This window comes from Talpa occidentalis, unplaced genomic scaffold (genome assembly GCF_014898055.3).
Source record: "Talpa occidentalis isolate TD23 unplaced genomic scaffold, MPIMG_talOcc4v2.1 talOcc4.14, whole genome shotgun sequence".
NCBI classification, from domain to species: Eukaryota; Metazoa; Chordata; class Mammalia; order Eulipotyphla; family Talpidae; genus Talpa; species Talpa occidentalis.
In genome coordinates, this window is record NW_023601433.1 from 66,380,939 (window position 1) to 66,404,322 (window position 23,384).

General features: G+C 34.2%; 1 protein-coding gene across 2 annotated transcripts in view; it reads left to right on the forward strand.

The window, feature by feature from the left end:
• The window catches only part of PLXDC2 (plexin domain containing 2), a 397,075-nt gene that overhangs the window by 286,863 nt on the left and 86,828 nt on the right, over positions 1–23,384 (forward strand). For both annotated transcript variants that reach the window (XM_054695116.1, XM_054695115.1), the window contains 2 exons: positions 3,950–4,068; positions 14,614–14,713. In XM_054695116.1, the coding sequence (XP_054551091.1) occupies positions 3,950–4,068; positions 14,614–14,713 (219 nt within the window). The remainder of the gene's footprint in view (positions 1–3,949; positions 4,069–14,613; positions 14,714–23,384) is intronic.

The following is a 23,384-nucleotide window of genomic DNA, read 5'->3' on the forward strand; positions in this document are numbered from 1 at the left end:
AAAAAATAATTAAGATCCCAGGGCCCAAAATGTACAAGTAAATAATGAGTATACTAGAGTCAGAACTTAAGTCAGAAATTTATCTCATCCTTATTAGATAACCTGCCAGAATCTACCCTAGGAAAATATGAAATGATTTGATTAAAGTTGATAATTTTCCAGGCTTTGTCACTTACTGGGTAATATTGGGGACATTTACTCAGGAACATGTTTTTGATGATAATGACCAAGTGTTTTTATTTATTTAATTTGAATATTCAAATAAATCTTCCCTATATACTCTCTCATACATCATATTCCTACACAACTCTTAATACTTTAATTTTACTTTTATTTGAATGACTTTTTCTACTAAGATAATATTTCTGTGAGTTTTAAAGCCTACAAATTTAAAAATGAGATGCTTCCAAATTTTATAGCTAGCCCAGATTACTGAAATCTTAACCATGTTACAAATACTAATGCACAAAAAATAGATAAGTTATAAAAGTCCTTTTACTGGAAAAAATAATTAGTACCTCATAAATAACAAATAGTAAAGTATGATTATTGCAAATGATCAGAAGCCTGATTATGCATAGAATTGGAAAATTCGGAGTTGATAGTGACCTCAAGTGGCACTAGATCATTCCAATTGCCTATTTTTATTTGGAGATGAAAAACGCATCCATCATCATTCATATAATTTGACTGGCAAATAAATAACATGGGATGTTCAGTTCCAATAAGTGCATTTAGTGATATAGCTCACATGATCTGCCATAGAGCTTAGTAACAACTTCATCAGTTCATCCGACTTGAGTCCCTGGTTGTCTCTCAAACTTCTGTGATTGACCAAACAATCATCTTTGTCCTCAGTGGCTTCCAGGAGTTAAGGGTGAGCCAAGACTCATCAATGTCCCAGTGTCCCAAGGGAAAGATCATAGTCAGTATCCAGATGCAGAGTGATTTAAATCCAAATCCTCAGGCATCCACTGGGAAAGTATGAAGTCTACTAACTTCCAGGGAGAAACTTGGAGGCAGGTGTTTTGCCTGCTCTGAGTGCAGGTATCTATACCTGCAGGTATTTCTATGTATGATATACCAGCTCTCTGTGCAAGTATATTGCTGCAAGTGTATACATGTACCCATTTAGAAATATCTTCTTTGCTTGCAGTTATCTTGTAGAATGTGTAAGTGCAGCCTGTTGGCTATCCAAACCAGGTGATTTGGATGCCTATCCCTCAGATGTCAGTCATGAATTGGGGTGGGGGGTGTGTGGAGTGGGGAGCAGTAGATGTATAGACAAGTTGCCTCCAGATAGACAGTGGTAACTTGGTTTTATCATTAAGTGAGACTGGAAGGAGAAGGTAGAGGAGGTGACAATCAGCTCTTATGCCCTTTGGGGAAGATAACAGTCAGCAACTAGCTGAGTACTAATTAAAAGTCAGAATTTCAAATAGCTGTTTGAAAGCACGCTCATCCTTCCACATAAATACTGGGAGATGGTCATTTTTGCCTGCTCCCCTGTGCTGAGCTCTGGGGAGGTGCCCACAGCAAGTTGTCTGCCATGACCATGACTGCTTAGCATTTACTTCTTTGTCCACTATGGTCCTATGCAAGGCCCATTATCTATCAGAGCTAAGTGATCTTGGGGTCTGTCCGCCTGGTGACAGGCATGTGTATGGACTCCTTCCAGAGAGGTGCTGGGACCTAGTTTGATCATTAGGCAAACCTGATGTAGAAAGCCCAGTAAGTGCCCACCAGCTCTTTGGTCGCAATCAGCACCTAGAGGTGTGCGGTTTCAATTTGGGGATTTGCTCAGTGACATGATGTGTTGGAGTCACTCAGCTGGTTCTGAATTTCATCAGAAAAAAAGTTCTCTATGTATTGCTCTCCATTAGGTATGTCTATGAGAGGAGGGAAATATAGGAACCTCCTGTATCAACATCTTGGTCAAAAGTTCTCAGGTTTATGGGCCTCCCTGGTGGCGCAGGCAGTTGAGTGCACTGCTGTGCAGCTGTCTGCAGCCTCTGCGGTGCAGGTTCAATTCCAGGCTGCTTGGCCGGTGAGATGCCCACATGGCACAGCAGACCTCTCCTCTCTTGCCCGCTGCTCCCCTCAGCTGTGTATTTCAGTCAGTCTGCCTGTTCTGTTCCCTGTTCTGTTTCTGGTGAATCCTCTCACTCTCCCACACATCTGGCCTGTACCATGGTTCTTGTATAAATAAAATAAATCTTAAAAAAAAAAAAAAAAGGTCTGGGCCTCCCCGGTGGCGCAGCAGTTGAGCGCTGGGTTGCGAAGCTGCCTGCAGCCTCTGCAGCACCAGTTCGATCCCCGGCTGCTCCCCGGCCACCAGAGGAGGGTCCCACATGGCGTGCAGACCTCTCCTGCTCCCCTCAGCAGTGTACTTTGGTCCTTCTGCCTGCTCTGCTCCCCACTCTGGCTCTGTTGAATTCTCTCATTCTCCCAAGCTTCTGACTGTACCCAGTGCTTGTATAAATAATAAATAAATAAATCTTTTTTAAAAAAATAAATAAATAAATAAAACCTATGTCTAAAAAAAAGAAGAAAGAAAAAAAGGTCTCAGGTTTGGGCCTCCCTGGTAGGCAAGGGGTTAATTCTCAGTGCTATCACTGCCACAGCATGAGTTTGAACCCAGCCAGGGAGCTACCCACATGATTCACCAGACCTTTGCTGTCTTGCCTGTTGCTCCCCTCAAGTGGTGTATTTCAGTAGATCTTCCTGTTCTGCTCCCCACCCTGTGAATCCTCTAACCTGCTGAACTTCTAGCTCACACCCCAGTTCTTCTATGCATAAATAAAATAAACCTTAAAAAAGTTCAGGTTTAAGTTTTACTCAAAAACATAGTAAAGACAATACCCTTTTCTCCATCAGTCATGGGGTATGGGGTTAACTCAGAAACTTACAGATGAGAGAAATGATTAGGGAAAGGGATGTGGAAGGAGGCAAAAAGTTTCCCTGCCCTTGCTGGCCACACACCACCTCCATGTCTTCACTAATCAGGACCCTTCCTGCCATACAATCTTGATTTTTTTTCTCTTTTAATCAGATATTCACTGACCTGGGAAATAAGTTTTGTTCTTTTATTTCTGTGAGATTCATTTTCACTATAACTTTTTTTGCAACATGAATTGTTAGTGAAAAAGAGTTACATCAAATTTTTTGCTGATATTTGTTTTCTGTTAAAAAAATAGAGAACAAACAATATTAGTTAAAAATTTGAATTCTCATTGGTGGCTATTGAACTATGTTTCAATTTATTTTTCATGTTAATTGTTTAAGTAAATGCTGGCAGATTGACTCATCAGAATATAATACATAGCACTGAAGATACATCCCAGTGCACTTCAAGGAGCTTCAGAAATCTTAGCCTGCGGCCCTTTAAGCTACCTTGCAGCCTCCTCCAAGCAATACAACAAAGACCGAAATGCAGGCATTCTGAATCAAAGGAAAAAAAAATCCCATTAGTGTTAAAGGAATTTCTTCAGCGTGGGAGAGTATAATTCTAAGTATGGAAGAAACATTTTCAGGTCTTTTATAAGTGATTCTAACTTTCCTGAATGTGTTTTCTTCTCTCTCAGCATTTGTCAAATGTATTTGAAGTTATTGAGTCCACTTGGGCTACATATTGAAAGTGGCTGTTGGAAGTTTAAGAAAGCAGTGCCCATTAACATTAATGGACTTCCTAAGGCAATATTCCCCCATACTGGGCTCAGTATTCACCTCAGTATGAGGTTAGATTCTACCATATATTTATAGAATACTCAGTTCTTTAAAACTATCCCAAATGTGATTTCAATAACTGAATTCCAATTAACTATATAAAATTCAAGTTACACAACTAGTAGATTTGAAGGCTAACTCACTGTTTTTGTGATAACTCCCCACCACAATTGATTAATGTATTTTTCTCATTTTATGTCTTCCATTCCAATGGAATTTATAGGTACAGCACTTGTGGTCCAGTGGGATCATGTTCATCTCCAGGATAATTACAACCTTGGAAGCTTCACATTCCAGGCAACTCTCCTCATGGATGGACGCATCATTTTTGGATACAAAGAAGTAAGTAATGTGTTAGTGATTTCCTTCCCCTTGACCTTGACCTCTATCTATTCTTCTAAGTGTCAAGAGGAGGTCATTTTACAATTATGAATGTCAAATCCTTAACTCACCTCTTGGTCTTTTTTTTTTTTTTAATTGGAACATTTTTAAAATCTGAGTAACCCTATTTAAATTGTCTGGGCTTTGTTTAGTTTTTCATTGTGATACCGTTGGCATTGTGATACATAAATTTCATAAAATTATTGAGTATTTTCTAGTGATATTCTAGTGAAATAGTGCCAAGAAAAATATTTCTAATTTGGAAGAATTTCCCCAAATCTAAATGTGATTGTATATATTTACATTTTCCTTTATCTTTTTCCTTGTCAATATCTGTAATTGTTTTGGCTTTAATTCCAAAAATATTTGTAGACATGAAACTGCTATAGCTCAATGACCCAATACTGAAAGCATTCTGGGACAGCTGAGTCCACAGTCCCTATGACCAATGTTCATTGCAAGTGATAGGAAAAATTAACTAGACATCTAGGTGACAGAAAGAATAAGGGAATTTAAACTTATGGTTTCTTTCATTTTGCCAAACTGACAAAGTAAAGGATGGGAATGTAATAAATTATAGCATTAAATTTAAAAATGTGTAAGCTGGAATAATAGCATGTTTGTTTTTAAACTCTGTTGGACAGTGTAAGCAAGGGATGTCAGACAACCAGCAACATTTGTGGTAGAAAACAAAACTGTAGAAGAAAAATTCCAGGGTTGGCAGATGTAATGTTTTAGGCATTTGCTGGCTATGAGAGAAATTTATGACAATGGGAATTAAAACTTGGCATTTTTACCCATAGGTTAATGGGTATTTATAATAATACAGAATGGCATCTTATTTTCAGTTGAGGGATCCCCCCCCACCCAGGAAATGAATCCTATGCTATTAAGAAGATGTTGATAATTTAGAAAGGACTCACTTTAGTCAAGTCTTAGGAAATATTTCAAGTCTATAATTATGTTTCAGTGAAACAGACAAACTTTCGGAAATCTCATCGTCAGAATAGATGTTTTCACTTCTTTAAACAATTCTTCCATGTAGAATTATCATTCACTTGGGGCACTAATGTAACTAGACTATACTATAAGATTGATTCTGCTTTGTGCCTCCTTATTCAGCCTGTGTTTTGATACCGCATCCCACCCTTCAATATCGTACTCCCTGGAAACTAAGAGACTGTTTCTCAAAGGGACTCATTCATTTCTGTTTTTCATTGCCCTCTAGTGAGTTGCTGGGGTTACAGAGTGACGTTATCGAATGTTAGTTTTTGATACTTTTAACCAACATAGTCAAGTTTCTGGAAAAATGCAGGGTTACTAAGTCTAGAGTATTCAGTCTCACTGTTGACTTCATCAAAATAGGGGTTCATGTTCATATTGTGGTCTCTCTGTCTCTCTAGTCTTTATTTTTAAATTTGTCATTTTTATTTTCACTGTTCTCAATGTGTATCTCACATGTCAGAGTCACAGTTTATTCTTCCTATTCTCTCTTTGTAGTGGACTTGGAATTTTTTAAAAATATTTCTTTTAATCAACAAAAATGTTCCATTATGGTTTTCCTGATTTTAGTTGAGGAATATTAAACTGAGAGGCAGTTGTTAACACTTTTTTGATATTCCCAGACTATTATCCTATTGACCATCAGTCCCTCTAAAATCAGAGTTCTAAATAAATCATTTTTACTTCATTTTTGCTTTATTATGTCCTTTCCTTGTCCTGGTTAGAAAACAGGTTTTTTTTTTTTTCTACCTTTATGTTTTCCTACATTATATTTTGCTTCAGCAAAATATATTTGTAACATTTAGCACAATAAGGGTCTACTTGCATTTGGGGTGACAGTTAAATGTTCCTGGAATATTAGCTATGACCCTAAAACTTAGATAATTTATATTAAATTACCACTGAATTGTGATGATTGTTTGCTTAATTATAATAGATATCTGAAATTTCTCTAAAATACTTTCATCCCAAATGCTGGAAATGTGAATCAGATTTCTCTCTGTCCTTGATGCTGTCTTAGTTTGTTCATGTTTTGAAGGTGCATGTCCTCTGTCTTGTTTCACCTCGCCTCTATTATATTTTCATTATTACCTTAGAAACAAATGAGGGAAAGATGTGATTTTTCTTGTGCCAACCATAAATATGATTATTTTCCTTTCACTAGCTGTTTGGAAGATCAAGGGTAATCATCGGTCTAGGAAAATGTAATTAAAAAGGAAAAGCTTATGTGATCCTTCTACATGGTGACATAGGGCCTATCATAAAGAATAGATTTTCCACCTGAGAGTCAGCTGATTGATTTCTTGGTTGGATCCCGTCCTTAACCCTTCAGCAACAAAGTTTAGGGGAGTTAAGTGTAGAGGAACTTATATTGTTTATTAAATAAAATCACTTTTTAATCCTTTCTGCTATTTAAATATTTAAGTCTAATGTTCCTTAGTGTAACATTTGCAGTGTCTGTGAAAGAACGGGTAGCTAATAAATCACCATTGCCAATTGGCCGTAGGCTTAAATGTACCCTTAGTGCATCTTTTGAGTTTCTTTGAAGACTATTTCTCTTTTTCAAAATGTAATGATCCTCCTTTCATGGCAATCATTCTGAAACTATTAAAAGATGAACACTTGCTGAGCTTGTGGAATTTATGGAAAAAAATAATTGAAGGAAATAAGAGGAGGAAGGCACAAAAGAACTGAACAGTGAAATGATTCATATTTAGACATAATCTGCCTTCTGTGGCTATAGCTATAGGCTTTCAACATGTGTTATTAAAATGTATATGGACCAAAGATGACATAGAATACTGATTATAAACTTACAAGATAATTCCAAGGAAAGTTAGATAATTTTATATTATCATATTCATCTCTGTAGTTCAAATGCATAAAACATAAAGTTAAGTCTCCATGGTTGTATTTGATCTAATTAGGTTGCATTTTTGGAAGTGTTTTATTTTTTAGCTATCTCACACATGAAGCCTCCTAATCTTAATTTCTTTTTCTTTTTCCATAGGGTAAAAACATGACAATGTGTACAGTTCTCCCTTTATAATGTTCTAACAATAAATGCTGTCATTAAAAATAAATAAAATAGTATGTAGAAGGATCAATAACTGAAAGGAAATAATTTTCAAAATAGATAATATGTCCTAATGCCCACCCTCCTACTAGCTGGTTATGTTGTCCAGGGGATGGTTTATTTGATCTTTCTGGGATTATTTTCTCCTTCCAAGTTTAATTTTCATTTCATCCCTGAGGGGCCACTGATATGTTGGTCTCACATGTGCTCTTACCAGGATCAGGCCAGGTCCACTTGCTGTTCTGATGTTCCACAGCCTAAGAGCTTCTTTGTCCCTAAGGTGAATGACCTTGTACATTCCACAAGTGTCCACACACCCAGAACAAGGAGTTTCCTTATCACCTTTCAAGTCCTGTGGTGTTTCATTCCCCTGCCATGTTTAGGGAAGTTCCCTTATCTAGCTATTCCCCAGATAAAGCCCCCACCATACTTTTACTATCTTGAACAATGTTTCTTCTATATGTAGCTCCAACTCTAATTTTTCAAGTCAGTAGTGGGAAATCTTTAAATTGAAGGTCCATTGATTTGTGGGTGTGCTTAAATTGGATATGTCACTAGAAGTTTTGCTACAACTGGCTGAAAATTTTATTCATGGTGTGTTCTCTCCAATTTCTTCTTCATCCATTTTTTCTTTTTTACTCTGGATAAACACTCTTATAGAATTTTGAAACCCCTTTTTTAATATGGAAGCTTTTTTTACTTATCAACTTCATGCTGTTGCCACCTTCCAGATTTTCTATAGGATATGGTTGAAGAGAAGCAGGCATGAGAAATAGCAAAAAGGTATCTTTAACTTACCACTCTTTGTTTTCATGGTGACAAGGACACTGCTCAGAGGCTGGCATGTAAAAAAAGTCCAGTAACTATAAGGTAAAAAAGAGATTGAAATAATTGTGTGAAATATTAATGATATTCATGAAAGCAAAACCATATTTATATTGTCAAATTTTACTGAAAGCACTTGTATTTGAATGTAGTTTTCAGACAACTAAGCACTAATACTCTGGACTATACTCTGGATTTTATGTGTTGTTTTGATAATAATGGAACATGACTTTTGAAAATGAGATACCTGATTAAGTTCTGCTGAAACCAGATCAGACAATTTAAGGAAGGTAATGTTGGACGTTAAGGGTTGAATGCTGGTGAGGATGAATAAAATTGTAAGCTTTGAGTTTTTAAATATGTGTATCTATTTAACTACTAGATGCCACATTATTGATTAACAATTGAACGAAATGAGTTTAGAGTAATTCCTTTCCAGTTACCGTCCAATAGGCATATGATTCATACTTTGGAACACATACTAAGCAATCAAGCCCTTGCTGCGATGCTGTACTGCCAATTTGATAGATAGCTGGGTCCATAATGGAAACAAATGAATGTTTTGGCGAGGTTTGCAGGGCCAAACAGGGCAGAAAATAAAATTCCATTACCTCTGACTAAGCAGCTTGCTGTTATCTCCCTGTTTTAGAGACAGATGTAAAAGTTTACAAGTTGGTATCGTGTTAGGCCCTTACATCCTGGAGAATGAATTTGTTATATGGAAAGGACATCTTCTTTGTCTTTGGATCATCCACAGAAGGCCCTTGTGTTCTGCTCTACCTTTGCTTACTTCTGTCATCTTTTCTGCCTTAATTCTGTCTAGTTAATGCACCTCTTTTATGCTTTTATACTTACTTTCACTATATTATTTATGGAAAACTTCACATGTAAGTAATAAACTTATTTATGCCTTGTGAGATGATATAAAAATTAAAATACCTTAAAAAGAGTTTATAAATGTCTGTATAAGCTGAAATGAAAGCATATTTTAACCAGTGTTAATGTTCCTTTTCTGTAGCTATGCTGTCAAATGAATGTAACTGTAAAACTCATTCTCAGAAATTTATGATTCAATCCAATTCATACAGAGACCCAATGAAAAGTTAGCTTTGCTTAAATTTTAAAAAGGCAGTTACTATAGGCACTTGAAAATAATGAAGCAATTTTTTTTAAATCTTCTGTGAGTTTACAGTTTGTACTGTCAGAACTTCCTGATATCCTCAGGATCTAATTTAGGAGATAATTAGTAAAAATTTGTAGAAAGGATAAAAAATAGTTCCCCATAAAAGCCATGTTTTTAGACTTTTTGTACTTCAATATCATAGTTGGCCATGGCTCCGTTGACTTGGCTACACCCTGTTCTTGTAAATAAAGACTATTCTGTACAATAGATGATTGTGTCACTATGACAGACCCTTTTTTGGGCTATTTTTTCTCAGTATTGACTATAGTTCTAGATAGATTATACACATATATGCAATTGCTGTGGTGATACTAGTCAAAAAGAAGTTCATTTTAATTTTGACTTTTAGCAGTATTCCTAAGTTATCTTAAACATCTCTCATTTAACACTGACATGGAAAACTGTGGAGTAGTCCACCTTGTTTACAGGGCCCTCTCAGGCCCTCATTTCTGAGTGAGTAGATGAATGATCCTTTCACAGAACACCACCACAGCCTTCAAGCAAAAATACTACAACCCAAGAAGGTAGAGTAAAAATGACATGACAACATCAGGTGGAGAGAGACAGACTTGTTTCTAAAGGAAAATGATGAAAAGTGTGGCATGTTCAACTTTTCTTCAAGAATCTTTTACATTTAGGTATTCAATTCACTGGCAGAAGCAGTCTTTATTTTTTTTTCCAAAACATGATATGTAATCATTTCATGAAAGACTTGGATGGCTTCTAGAAAAATGCAAGGAATCAAAACTTTCTTGTAATTTTTTCATTTCATATTTAATCAGGATAAAATACTATAGTTTTAGAAAACCTATGTTTTTATTCATGAACTCTATGAAATCTTAAAGAAAAGTATGTGGAGTTGCATTGCCATAAAGTCATCATTCTTTTCCCACCTTCCTTCCTAGTCTTCTCTATTTCTGGACATTTCACTACTAATCTTCAGACCTGCACAATCTCTTCTCTGCATGTCTCGAAGACACCGTTCTTACAGCCCACTGTGTGAGTGAACTCTGAAGCTATCCAACATGGCCACCCCAAGGAAAAACATGACTCTATTTTTCCTGCTACTGAGTGGCCTTGTTGAAGCTCATCTATTTTCTCACTCTCCTTATTAAAACTATGTCATGTCTTGATAACAGTAATTTCACAATTCATCCAGAATACATCTTGCTGTCACTTCCATCACCCACATTACCACACCAGTGTAGTCCAAACCACCAACTATTATCTAGATATTGTGATACCCTCTAAACTAATATCTCCTTCTCCCTTGCCCTCTTAAGTCTTAATCACACTGCACTCTGTGTGATCTCTTTCAGATATGAGGGTATGTCCTTCCTCTGTTCAAAACCTTTTAGACATTCCCCATTTAACCCAGGGTCAAATCTAAAGTTATTGCTATGAGTTGTTCCATGTACCTAATCCCTGTAACCCTTCCCCAACACACCCATATCCTTTGGCATTCTTAATTCCTAAAAGACACCAAAAATGACTCAGTTAAGGATTTTGCATTTACTTAGAGCGTCTCCCCAAATACCCACTGGCAGTCTTGCAAGTGCCTATAGAAAAGTCATCTATCATGGAGACCTTCTTTGACTTCCCTCTTGTAGAGATGCCTTAACCCCTTTCTATGTCTTTGTCAAGTTTTGTTCCCCCCAGCATTGACCACCACCTCCTAGCATACTGTATAATTTTGATGTTGATTTGTGTGAATGTTGGTATTCACTCTAGAATGTAAACTCTATGAGAAGTACAGACTTTATTTTTTTCTCTTCTGTAATAATACAGAGAATTTGGTCAATTAATACTTAATGAATTCTCTCTTACCAGATAGTGTGGGGGTGTATTTACATTTTGGAGAAGATAATTGATATCTAGTAGACATTACTCTCAGAAATTTATTTTCTGCCTGTGGCCCCACATTATATTAAGGCTCCTGTTAGAGTGGGTTTATCAGACACAATCCTTAGAAATCACTGTCCAATAATAAATAAATCTAACAAACTGGCACTAAGTTAAAAGGTAAGCCCTAGTAGCAGATAATAACTTCTGCCTACTTCTGTTTTTTACATATTTCATTCTAACAAATTTTGTTGCAAATCTTTGTTAACAATTTACTTGCTATAGTTTGGAAATGTCAAGATAATTCAACAGAATAACATAGTCGAATTTAAGTTTTGAAAGGATCCTTAAAAGTTGTAGGCAACCATCTTCTCTGAAGGCTGACCAATTTATAATGGAATTATTTAAGTGACAGAATACTCTATATTTTTAAGTTACTCATTTTGTTTGTGGATGCATTTTCCTTAGGCTAAAGGAATTTGGCTCTAGATTACTTATACAAATTGGTCTTGGCTTTTGGAATCCAGAGAAGAAATAATTAACAAGAGAATGAAGAAATATGAGAGAGTGAAAAAAAGAAAATGAGATTTTTTTCTACTGGAAAATACCAATCTTTCAAGTTTAATTGTACCTAGGAATAGATATTTATTTGATTTACAGAAATCTAGGAGGAAGAATACTACTTCATTATGTAGAACATATGGAAAAGTTTGTGTTTGGTTATTAAATTTTTAATGAGAAATGTACTGATTTTTAAAGAAAATGTATTGATTAGTATTACTGTGTGGCAAAATCACCCCAGAATGTAGTGCCTTCAAACAACTCAATTTCTTATTTTGCACAAGATAAGTATGAATCAGCCTGTTGGTTCTAGTGATCTGGATTGGTCTCCTCTTACCCCAGCTCCATAATACGGTTGCTGGTAGATTGGTTAGTACTAGCTAATCAAGAAGGTGCCAGCTACTAGGGCTTGCTGGTCAAGGATGACCTCTGCTGGAAAGAAAACATTTCTCCACATGTATCTCATGTCTTCAGCTGACAGTGATGTACAATCTCCTGGTAATGGCGAGGGTGTAAGAAAAGAGGTGGAGATATACAGGCATTTTTTCAGGTACCTTTTTGCTTTAGTTTTGTCGTTATCTTCTTTTTGAGCACAGTCAGAATGGAAGAATACTGAAAAGTGAAAAGGCCAAAGGCTTGGATACAAGAAGGCTATTGATTGAGGTCATTGGTGCAATCAGTCTACCACAGATGAAATGCTCAGGAGAGAAGGTTTGTTTTAGAAACAATATAAAGAAAAGGAGTAAAAAGAATGAAAGAAAATAAAATCAAAGTAAAAAATGGTTAGGTAAGGAAAGAGATGACAAAGAGAGATCCAAAAGGTGGAGTGGATAATCTGAAAAGAAGGAAAATCTACTACACCAAAAGGTCTACAAGATGTCACGGGGCCTGAAACAAAAGCTTTTACATAAAAATAATATTCAGAATAACATTTATCAGGTTTTCCAGCTGATACCAATATAAACTCAAGTTCTAACTTTATATACAGAAAAAGAAGAAATACGACAATTATTTGCCACAGAATTATCTGGTAAAATTTTTCGAACTTGCGAGGAAAACAGCATTCATACATGTTGGAGAATTAAGACAAGTGAGAAAAGCAAGTAGCACAGTTTTCATACTTGTTCTTAGGCAGGTCCTATTAGTAATAATGTTTTAAAATTCTTCTGACTTTAAAGAAAAATAAATCTTTAAAATTCCTCTGACTTTGTCTTGTTAGACTATAGAAAATAAAACCAGTTGGGACGTTTTTGTATAAGTAACAGTTGGGACATTTTGTGTAAGTAATTGTGTTATATAACATTGTCTGTGTTATATTTAAATTATATTTATATTTAAATTATAAATTATATTTATATTATTACTTTTTTAAGATTTATTTGTGCATACAAGAACTGGGGTTCAGGCCAGAGGTGCAGGGGGTGAGAGGATTCACCAGAGACAGAGTGGGGAACAGAACAGGCAGATTGACAGAAGTACACTGCTGAGGGGAGCAGCGGGCAAGTCAGGAGAGGTCTGCTGTGCCATGTGGGTAGCTACCTGGCCGGGGATCGAACTCATGTTGCAGTGGCTGTGGATAGCTTCATAGGTTGTGTCTTAGCCCTTGCACCACCACGGAGGCCCTGTATTCATATTAGCACTCCTCAGCATGGAATATAAAACCAGGAAATAATATAATCACTAGATAAAGTACATCATAGTTTCATTTAGTAAATTAGTTTTTAGGAACAGGAATTATAATTTCAATTCTGTTTGTCCAATGCCAGAATTATTCTTCATGCTGGTTAAGACCTAAACATATTGATAAAAACTGGTAAGACCATAACATTAAGAGAACACTGATTTAGTACACGATGGGAAAAAAAATCTCATCTTTTATTTTTGAAATAATTCCACAAACTTCAGAAACATTATAGTTTCCATTTAATTGATGTTTCAACAAAAAGCCCTTTTATAATTTCATGATGTCAATTATAAAAAATGAGAGAAATAGTTCTTATATCTTCTCTCCAACTTATTTTCCTTCTTTCTCATTGCTATGCTGTTTATTGTGGTTTACACAAGAATGTCTGATCTAATAAATTCTTTGATGAATTACCCACAGATGGCCCACAATCTGCTTCTCCTACCCAAATATTTAATGGTGGTGCATTTATCCTTTACATTTTGTTTCTTTTCCATTTATTTATTTGTGATGCTTTCATTCTCATCTTTGTTTCTACAAAATGGGTAATGAAGATAGTCATCATACCTCCATTGTATTTTTCTAAATCTAGAAAAATTGGCTCCAATATTTTCTCATTTGTGAGTTGTGTTATGTTAATATATTGTTGATATGTCCTAATGTTTTAAGACTATAAATATTGGAAATCTTTCCTATTTAGATTTTGGTTCCATTGAGGTTCAAATTTAGGAAAGGTGACTTTGAATTGACCCAAAATAATTCATAAACTTTCTATGTGATTTTCAATCAAAATAGTTATGTTCAACATCATTAGCAATTGCCAAATTTGATTATATACTACTTAGTGATGATATTGTTAAATATATATATTTAACAATGCATGTGTTTTTCTCTAGGGTTTATATCCATAAAGGCACATATAAATAAGAAGTTTGAAACTATGAAAATAAATATATAATAAAATTATTTAGGAAAAATACCATTATAGGGAGAATCTCTATTCCTGAAATTATAGCTAGCACTAAAAGCATACATGCCATGCCTCTATGTATAATAAATTTCCAGCATTCAGCATGAGATTCTATTATTTTCATCATTAAATGTCATCTCCGAGACCAGAAACTTTGTCAATTTAGCCCATTGTATTATACTAAACAAATGTTATTTTTAAGTATTATCTGTCTTTTTTTCTTTCTAATATTTGCTTCTCTCTCTCCAAGTCTTCAAATCTATCACCTGATTTTATCCATTAAAGAAGATGACCCCACTCTCTGCCTCCACCCTGAATGAAATTCAAATCTAACACACAGCAATCTGCCTTGTCTTTTCCAGATTCCAGTCTTGGTCACACAGATAAGTTCGACCAATCACCCAGTGAAAGTGGGGCTGTCTGACGCATTTGTCGTTGTCCACAGGATCCAACAAATTCCCAGTATGTAGAAGGGTAATCTCAAAGTCTGAGCCTGCTGTGGGGGTAAATTTAAGGACATTGAGTTGGGGCAGATAGAAGTTTCTCAGTGATAGAATCACTAAGCAATCACTGCTCGTTTATCACATTGCTTGGTTTTTAACTCAGTGGCATTTGTTATCTCTCTGTTACTCTTGAACTGATAATTTATGGAAAGTGAAATTAAATAGCCAAGTCATAGTGTGATTTTGAATTCTGGGATCATTAGCTTGGTTTTACAGACATATTTATTTCATTTGTAAGAAGAACATAAAGTGTGACTGATTCTGTGACCGATAGGTATGACTTTCGCTTGCTTGTTTGTTCAGTTTAAGTACATTTATCAGCAAAAAGCAGTTTGTGCCATTTAATATTTAACATGTTTGTATGAAACTATCTGGGAATCTCCAGGAAGATGGAAGATTGAGGTTAAAAAAATTTTGGTAGAATTATACCCATAAAATAGAACATATATTTTGTTTTCTGAAGCTAATTTTCCAATCATTTTAATTTACATTTGCAGAATAAAAACATTTGTGTTACTGTTGTATTAGGAAATCATAATATAACAGCTCTTTGTAATAATTTTCATCATGTAAATGGCCATCACTTGGAAGCATCTGCTTTTTAAACCTTCTAGTTAAGACCCTTCCCTCAGGGATACTGTGTGTGTTAGAACTGACGTTATTTGTGTTTGGATGAGACATGCTTATTTAAAGCAAAGGTGATTATAAAATGCATCTCGTGATTAGATCATTTCTTTCACTTTTGTCTAAAGTTCTTTTCCTTTTTTTTATTTTGTTATCGGGGTAGGCTTCGTTTATCACATGTATATATGCTGTTTAGTCTCAACTTAAGCTAATTCTATTTAATTATGTCATCTCTGAAATATGAAAAGGAAATGGAGTGGAAATTATTTAAACTTTTCAGAATAATGGATTGACTGGAAACACTATAGCTGTGATTCTTGCAATAACTTTTTAGATGACATTCATAGGTGGCATTTCTGCTTGGTGAAGAACCCGAATGAATCCACCACAGTAGTTGATTTCTCCTTGTTAACCAAGAATTTGTGGGTGATAATGTCAAGGGAACTGTTGGATCAAGACTCATTTTCCATAAATGAAATCACACTGTGAACAAAGCAAGGATATATAAGTATGTGTAGGCAACATAAAGACATCCTGATGGAACTCTTTAATAAGAGGCTGAGTTCCGGGAGGGTCAAAGTTGACTCCTGCTTGATAAAAGAACTGTTCTCACATTCTTTGTTTCAGATATGTCAATTATTACACAAGTAAAAGGAAACACTGCTTTTAGTTTTTCAGTTCTTTTCATCCTGAAAAGAATTTTATTTGCAACTTCCAAAAGCACCTGGGTCCACGTTAATGTTCTAATATACTCTTGTTTAGAAAAAAGATCCACCAAGGAACAAAAGAATTTTTTTTGAGAAATATATTTTAGTGGTCAAGTATTGTGTCAGCATTTAGATGTGATAAAATTGTACTGAGATTTCAGTGACTCAAATTCAATGTTGTATTCTTTTCTGTGCTGTAATAAGGCAGCCATTATGTTCAGGGAAAATGTATCTTCCCCAAATATAAACTTCATTGAATAAATGGCAAAATTTATATGAATTTTGAGAATGGATTATGTATAGATTTGGGGACTCAGCATTCATCTAAAATAAGTAAGCATTAAATTCACAGAAAAGTTTATCTCAGGTGAGCTGTCTGCTGAAATGGCATTCATGAATCCTCTGGACCTCACAGTTCAATCCCGAGGAAGTTGCCAGGATAGAGTAGAAGTTCTGAGTTACTAATGCCCTCATCCCTGTCATTAGATGGAGCCATATTTTGGAAAGAAATTAGAATTGATATGTCCTATTTACAAATAATTTGGGGAACAGAAAAATTTAAATCTCTTAAAAACCTGTTCCTGCATTGATAAAATATAACTGTGTCTGTTACATGAACTTCAGTGTGAGAGGAAAGATAGGGTTGCACTGTGTTCTCAGCTTAAAAAAAAAGTTTTACACCAAAGATTAGGATAATCCAAAATGAGTATAATACAAATGATGCAAATATTATCTTTTCCTGAGAAATAGGATGATTATGGAATGTTTTTGTGTTCATTTGTACAGTCAGAATTAAGATATGTGTGTCTTTTCACAATTATGTTTTCTTATTAACAACACTCACTATTAGGAGCCATCCTCATAGGGAATATAAATCATTCTCCGTTACCCTTTTTTCTTCTCCTGATGGAATTTATGCAACAACTGATCATTATTGTAATGAATGCTTTCATTTCTTCTGCCTTTTAAAGTGCGTTGCACAGGATCTTGTTCTTATAAAATCAGTTTCCTCTTCTTTTCATTGTTTTAGTTGTATGAGTTACAGAACTAGAACCTTACCTTAAACTAACCATGCCAGTGTGGGAATGTGAGTTTCAACCTTGAAAATATTTTTTTTCTAGTGCGACCACAGTTCCACTCTTACCAGATGTGGTAAAGGCTTAGTAAAGCAAAGCTTGATACAAATTTAACTTATTGTGAGTATTTTTTGGCCCACCCATTAGTCATAATCCCAAAAATCCCTTGTTTTTCAGTTTTTAAAAACTTCCAAATTGTAAGTGATTTAGGGACTTCCAAGCAGAGTATATTAAAGTATACTATCTTTCACAAATGATTAGATGACTTAATAGTTTAAAATATCAAAGGGAATTCAGACATTGTTAATAAATTAGTAAATAGTTCTACAGATAGAAGGGGCCTTCCTTTACTCCTTCAAAACAATGAAAAATATCTATGATGAAATTAACCATTATATTTCAAAAAAAATGATGTAAATGAGTTTAAAGTCTAGAAATTACAGTGGATTTTTTCATATTAATACTGGCCATGAGACCTTGAGCGTGTTATTTAAGTTCTAAATCTTAACATGCAAATTGAACATTGTAGTACCTAAAATACAATGTACATATAAATTGCAATACCTGGTGTAAAGTAAGCACTATATTATTTCTATTGTGTGTTCATCAGCAACAACATTATATTATCTCTGCATCACCTTCTGCTTTTCATAAATATTTTGTAGAAGTTTAAAAACAGAACCACGGAGAACTGCTATTTCAATCTCCACAGGTATAGATGTGAAAAACAGGTCTACAGGAATGATTTTGGTTATTTATTACAAAAATGTGTGTAAAAACATGTTTGTGACTTTAAGTACAGGGAATTTTAGTTCAGAAGAATCTGTAGAATAACAGAAATGGCCAAGAAAAAACTTAAATTGCAACAGAGTTAACAACCAATGTTTCCATGTAGCCACTTCCAATCTTTTGTTTGTCATGTACACACACAGTAAGAAAGTTAACACTATGCTATAAATATTCTTGCCACCTGTTTTTCTCGTAAGGATATATACATATTTCTACATTGCTAAATAACTGCATAGAATGTAGTCATTAATAGCTGCAGCAGAGTCCTTTGTTTCATAATATATGTGACCAGTCTCAGCTCTGGTTTGTCATGTGGGTGCTTTTCATATTATCAATGGGGTTGAACATCCTTGTTTTTAAATTTTTGCACCTATCTTATTCTTAAGAGTAAATATGCAGCCAACAAATGTTAACGGTTCTTTATGTACTTTGATAAACTGATAAATTTCTACAGGGGTTGTATCAGTTTATTCCCCTACTAGGATTCTCTTAAATATCCCCAAATGCTGTCAGACATTATTAACACTTTTTGTTGAAAATTTTGTTGAAAATTTACTAAACAGAACATAATATTTCATTGTTGCTCTAATTGTCTTTAGTTACCAGAGAGTTTTAACATTGTTATAAATTCATAGGTCATGTGTAATTTCCATAATCTTTTGTTAAATGGCTCTACCAAGTAATTCTTTCTCAGTTACTGCTTATGTCCCTCCGAATTCTTTTACACAGAATGCAGTATAGTCTGCCAGTATCATTGTACCATTCTCACCAGCACTATTCATTCTTGTTTAGTTCTCTGTCTTCCAGTTTAGTGTTTTGCCTTTCAATCTTAATCTCTAGGGTTCTGACATTCCCCATCATTCCTCATCTTTTCTCATCCTCAGAGCTTAATGAGCATAACATTTCCAGCAAAAAATCAGGAAAGTCCTCGCATGCTCTCATCGTTCTTTTATTTGGAAACTTAAGGTTGAGCCATTTTAGTATTGTGAAAGTTACTATAAGACATACATGAAGAATTTTATTATTAGAAACTATTTGGAAAACAGCTGACTGACTTGAAACTTTTTCTACAAGTTATGATAATGACTGTTTTTTAATCTCTTAGACCAGTTTTATTCTTTCCACCAGCTGTAAATTATCTGGTATTTTCTTAATATCAATCCCTTTCTTGTCAACATCTGCTGTTTCAAGTTTATTAACATTGTCTGTGCTATAATGTGTCTTTGCTTTGTTAGTGATTGTTATTCACATCTCAATAAGAAATAACATTCTCAAAAATAAAGCTGACAACTAAATTGAGAGCAAATATATTTTTTAAATGCTTAAGATTCAGTGAACGCTTTGAGAAACAATGAACTTAGTTTGCTGTGCATGGTTTCTTTATAAGTTCACATATCATGCAACAACTTTTGAAAGAAATTGACCAAAATTATATTGAAAAAGTGACAAAAAATTAATTTTAGCATACAAAAATAGATTTTTCTTATTGTTATCAAAATCTTAAGCCTTAATCCTCAAAAAACAAATGAATGAACTAAATAAGGAAAAGTAAAGGTTTAGATTAAAAGACCAAATAGTGGTTACCAGAGGGAAGGGAGAAGAAAGGTGAGTAAATCAGGTAAGAAGAGTCAAAGTAGGGTCAAATTAAGGGGGGGTGCAATTGTATGGGGAATATAACCAAAATGATAATGCATACATTATGCAAAAATGAAAAATGATGTAAGAATGATATAAAATAAAATATTAATTTAAAAAAAGAAGAGTCAAATGAACAGTGAAGGATGACATTGGACTTTTATTGGAGAACTTAACGTAGTTTGTGTGTGGTGTGTATGTTTTACAATATTATACATGTATGAATTTTCTATAATGTTATAATGCCAATTGCAATTTAAAAATAAAAATAGAGTACACCAGTACTATTCCAGGGGATTCCCAAGCTGATGAAATGTTCTAAATATGAACTGTCCAATATGTTCCCACTAGCCATATGTGGTTACCATGCACTTCAAATGTGACTAGTGAGACTGAGGAATTGAAATTTTAATTGATTTAGTTATCTTAATTTAAAGGGCAAACATTACTGTAATTTATATGAAAACACAAAAGATCCCAAATAGCCAATGTGATCCTGCCAAAAAAGTGGAAGAACTGAGGGCAGGCAATCCCAGACTTCACACTGTTCTAGAAAGCCATAATAATCAAAACAGTATGGTATTAGTCCAAAATAGATAAGCAGATTGATGGAATAGATTGAGATCCCAGAAATAAATTCATAATTATATGGGGAGTTAACTATGATAAAGACGACAAGACTATACAATGGAGAGAGGAAAATCTCTTCAACAAAGGGTACTGGGAAAACTGAACAACCACGTGGGAAGGAATGTAAAGACTTAGATGTAAAAAGACCAGAAGCCATAAAATATATAGGAGAAAACATTGACAAAACACTCCACAACATTGGCTCCAATGATGTATTTGGGGACTCTACTAAAAAAGCAAGGGAGACAAAAGTAAACAAATGGGAGTATATCAAGCTTCAAAAGTATTTATTTTATGGGAGACAAAATTGCTATGCTTTGCATACAGCTACATTAGGTTCTTAGATTCTAACTAAAAATGAAAAATAAATAGAAATTATGACATTCTTCCATAAAATATCCTATCACATAATTTTCCCAAGATATAAAGTACTAGTGTAAAGTGAAGTTTTGTTTTAATATATTAATAGATATATTTCTGATATTTCCAACATACATTATTGGATTAAGCCTAACGACGTTTTTTTTTTTCTTACATCATTGTTCATTTTTGTACAGACAACTTTTAAAAAAATAAGCAAAAAAATTAGTAATAATGTGGCTATTATAAATCATTGACTAATCCATTTTACCATAATTGAAAATTTTCTAGAATTTCTATGAGCAAAAAAGAATTTCTAAAGGCAATTTTGTTAAATTATTTTCTTTAACTTCATTCACTTTCTAGCCTATACAAAAGTATAATACAGTAAATTTTACCAGTTTAAGATATCTTTCAATTTATGAACTAATGCTTGAATTATTTTATTTCTAATATAAAATCTTAAAAGTCGGAGAAGGGCTGTAACACATTATCAAAAATTGACATTTAAACTTTTAGGTATTTGCGAATACATATTGGTGATCTATTATACTGAATGTTTTGGACTACAGAAGAAAAACCCAACTTAATGAACTTTTATTTTATTCAAAATAGTTAAATGCTGAGCTTTGCAGAACTACACTCTTTGATTGCCTTGTCATGGAAGACAGAGCAGAGTGGCCAAAACAGTTTTCAAAAATAATATGAATCAAATGTTTCTACCATCTTATCTACATTTTTTGTCATACATTATGATCTCAAAGATTATTAGATTTTCCACTTTTCTCCATCATATTTTCCTTCCTTTGCCTTGTTTCCCTTACTTTTTTTCCTGAGTTGTATGAGAATTTTTATTTTAGCATATACTTCCCTACTACATGAAGGATAGTTCTATTTTTAGTTAATACTGGTTGTCTACCCTTATAAAAATGCCCACATGTTAATTTTTCCAATTAAGTTTTGCTATATGAAATTTAGTAACTTGGAAATATTGGATTTTTTTCCTCAATGAATGCCAAACCTCTAAGTGATTCAACACAAAGCTTCTTTTCAAAAACTTGATTTTAAAACAAAGAAAACTTACAGTAGCTCATCCAATTTGATACATAAATTCACAATCTCCTTTTTCTCTCAAAAATATTGTGTTACTGCAAGTGTACATTGTAAAATCTCCCCAAAAATCTCAGAAGTAGAGAGACGTGTCCCCTGAGGAAACAGCCTGGGACTCAGAGGAACCATGGCAGCCATCTGGCCTGGGTCTTCCCATAGCACCAGCCAGTGTGACACAGCAGTGACCCTGTGCTGTCCAGACACTGGTTCTCATTTTCTTTCTGAAAGAAGTAAAAACATGTATCTTATTTAAGTCATCAGTAAACTAAATGTGGAAGGAGGAGAAAGTGAAGATTGCTTTAGATCAAGTCTCTGATATCCTTTATACACACTCAGGAACATTGTAATATGGCTACCTAGGTTTCATCTGTGTTGTGGAACTTCTCAAGCAATGAGGAAATGATGAGAGGAAAACCTAACAGATTCAAAATACTGCTTCATGGTCATCAAAATTTTGTTTCCTTACCCAATGCTGAATTCCATTATTATTTAATAGAATTAGAACTGCAGAGGGAATAAAAAATATTTGAGGTTAAACATCTTCTATTTGTAGATTATTTTTGCATTTTTGTGTGAGAAGCTTATCACTGCTATTATAATGTGCTTTTCCTCTGCATCTTCATACTGGGAATAAACTTGTAATTGTTCCATGCATACTGTTTGCATTAAAGAATACTCAATAAATAGTGCTGTGTGATGGACTCAATTCAAACTAAAAAAGAAAATAAGAAATAACCATTTGGGTCACCCATTAAGCATTGGCAACACATAAATGAAGAAATTTTAGCAAAGCACTTACATGACAATTCAGACAAAATATTAAAATATTTATATACAAGTCAGCCAAATTTAGGAAATTACTCATACTTTCTGTATGTGAATATTAATTTTCAAGAGAGACAAACTACATCATGGCTGATCATACCACAGGGCACTCATTAAGCTTTTAATTTCAGATATAATGGATATTGATTGAAGAAAATTCCTGGTGTTTCCAAATGATCACTCTGTCCCTCCTGCTGATATTGCTCAGAATTCTAAAGAAATGCAATTCAGTAGTTACACTGTGAATTATGTCACTTTAAGAATTTGATTACTGAAATCATTTCTGTCTGTGCAAATCTCAGATTTTTTTTCTTTTTTTTAATTTTAGTAACTCTTAATGGGTGAGTATTATATTTGATCTTAGATTTACAAGTTGTAAGGAAACAGTTGAAGTTGTTATCACTACCACTAAGACTGAGTGTTTGGTTCAATGTTATTTTGGCTGACTTTCTGCAGAAGACACATGAGCTAAATACATTTCTGGAATCAAATAAAGGCTAGTATTGGCAGAAGCTACCCGTAAATACATTCTTAATTACTTTTTTTGACAGAAGTGTCTCTGAAATAAAACAGAAGTGACCATTTGGAAGCTGTCATTAATTGGCAGTTCATCATACAAGAATCATTCTCATTAATTTTGGTTTTATTAAATTCATCTAGCAATAGTTGGTGTCTGAGCAGGTGATAGAAGCAGCAAAACAAAAAATGGTCTCTCCTTTCTTTTATTCCATATCCATGATCAATGATTAACTCCCGGAGACTTCACAGTCATCTCGGTATTTTGAGTTTTTCAAATATATAATATGAAATTAAAGAAACTAGTATTTTAAGATATCATGCAAACTTTAGTATGAAGACTCCAAGACTCATCCCA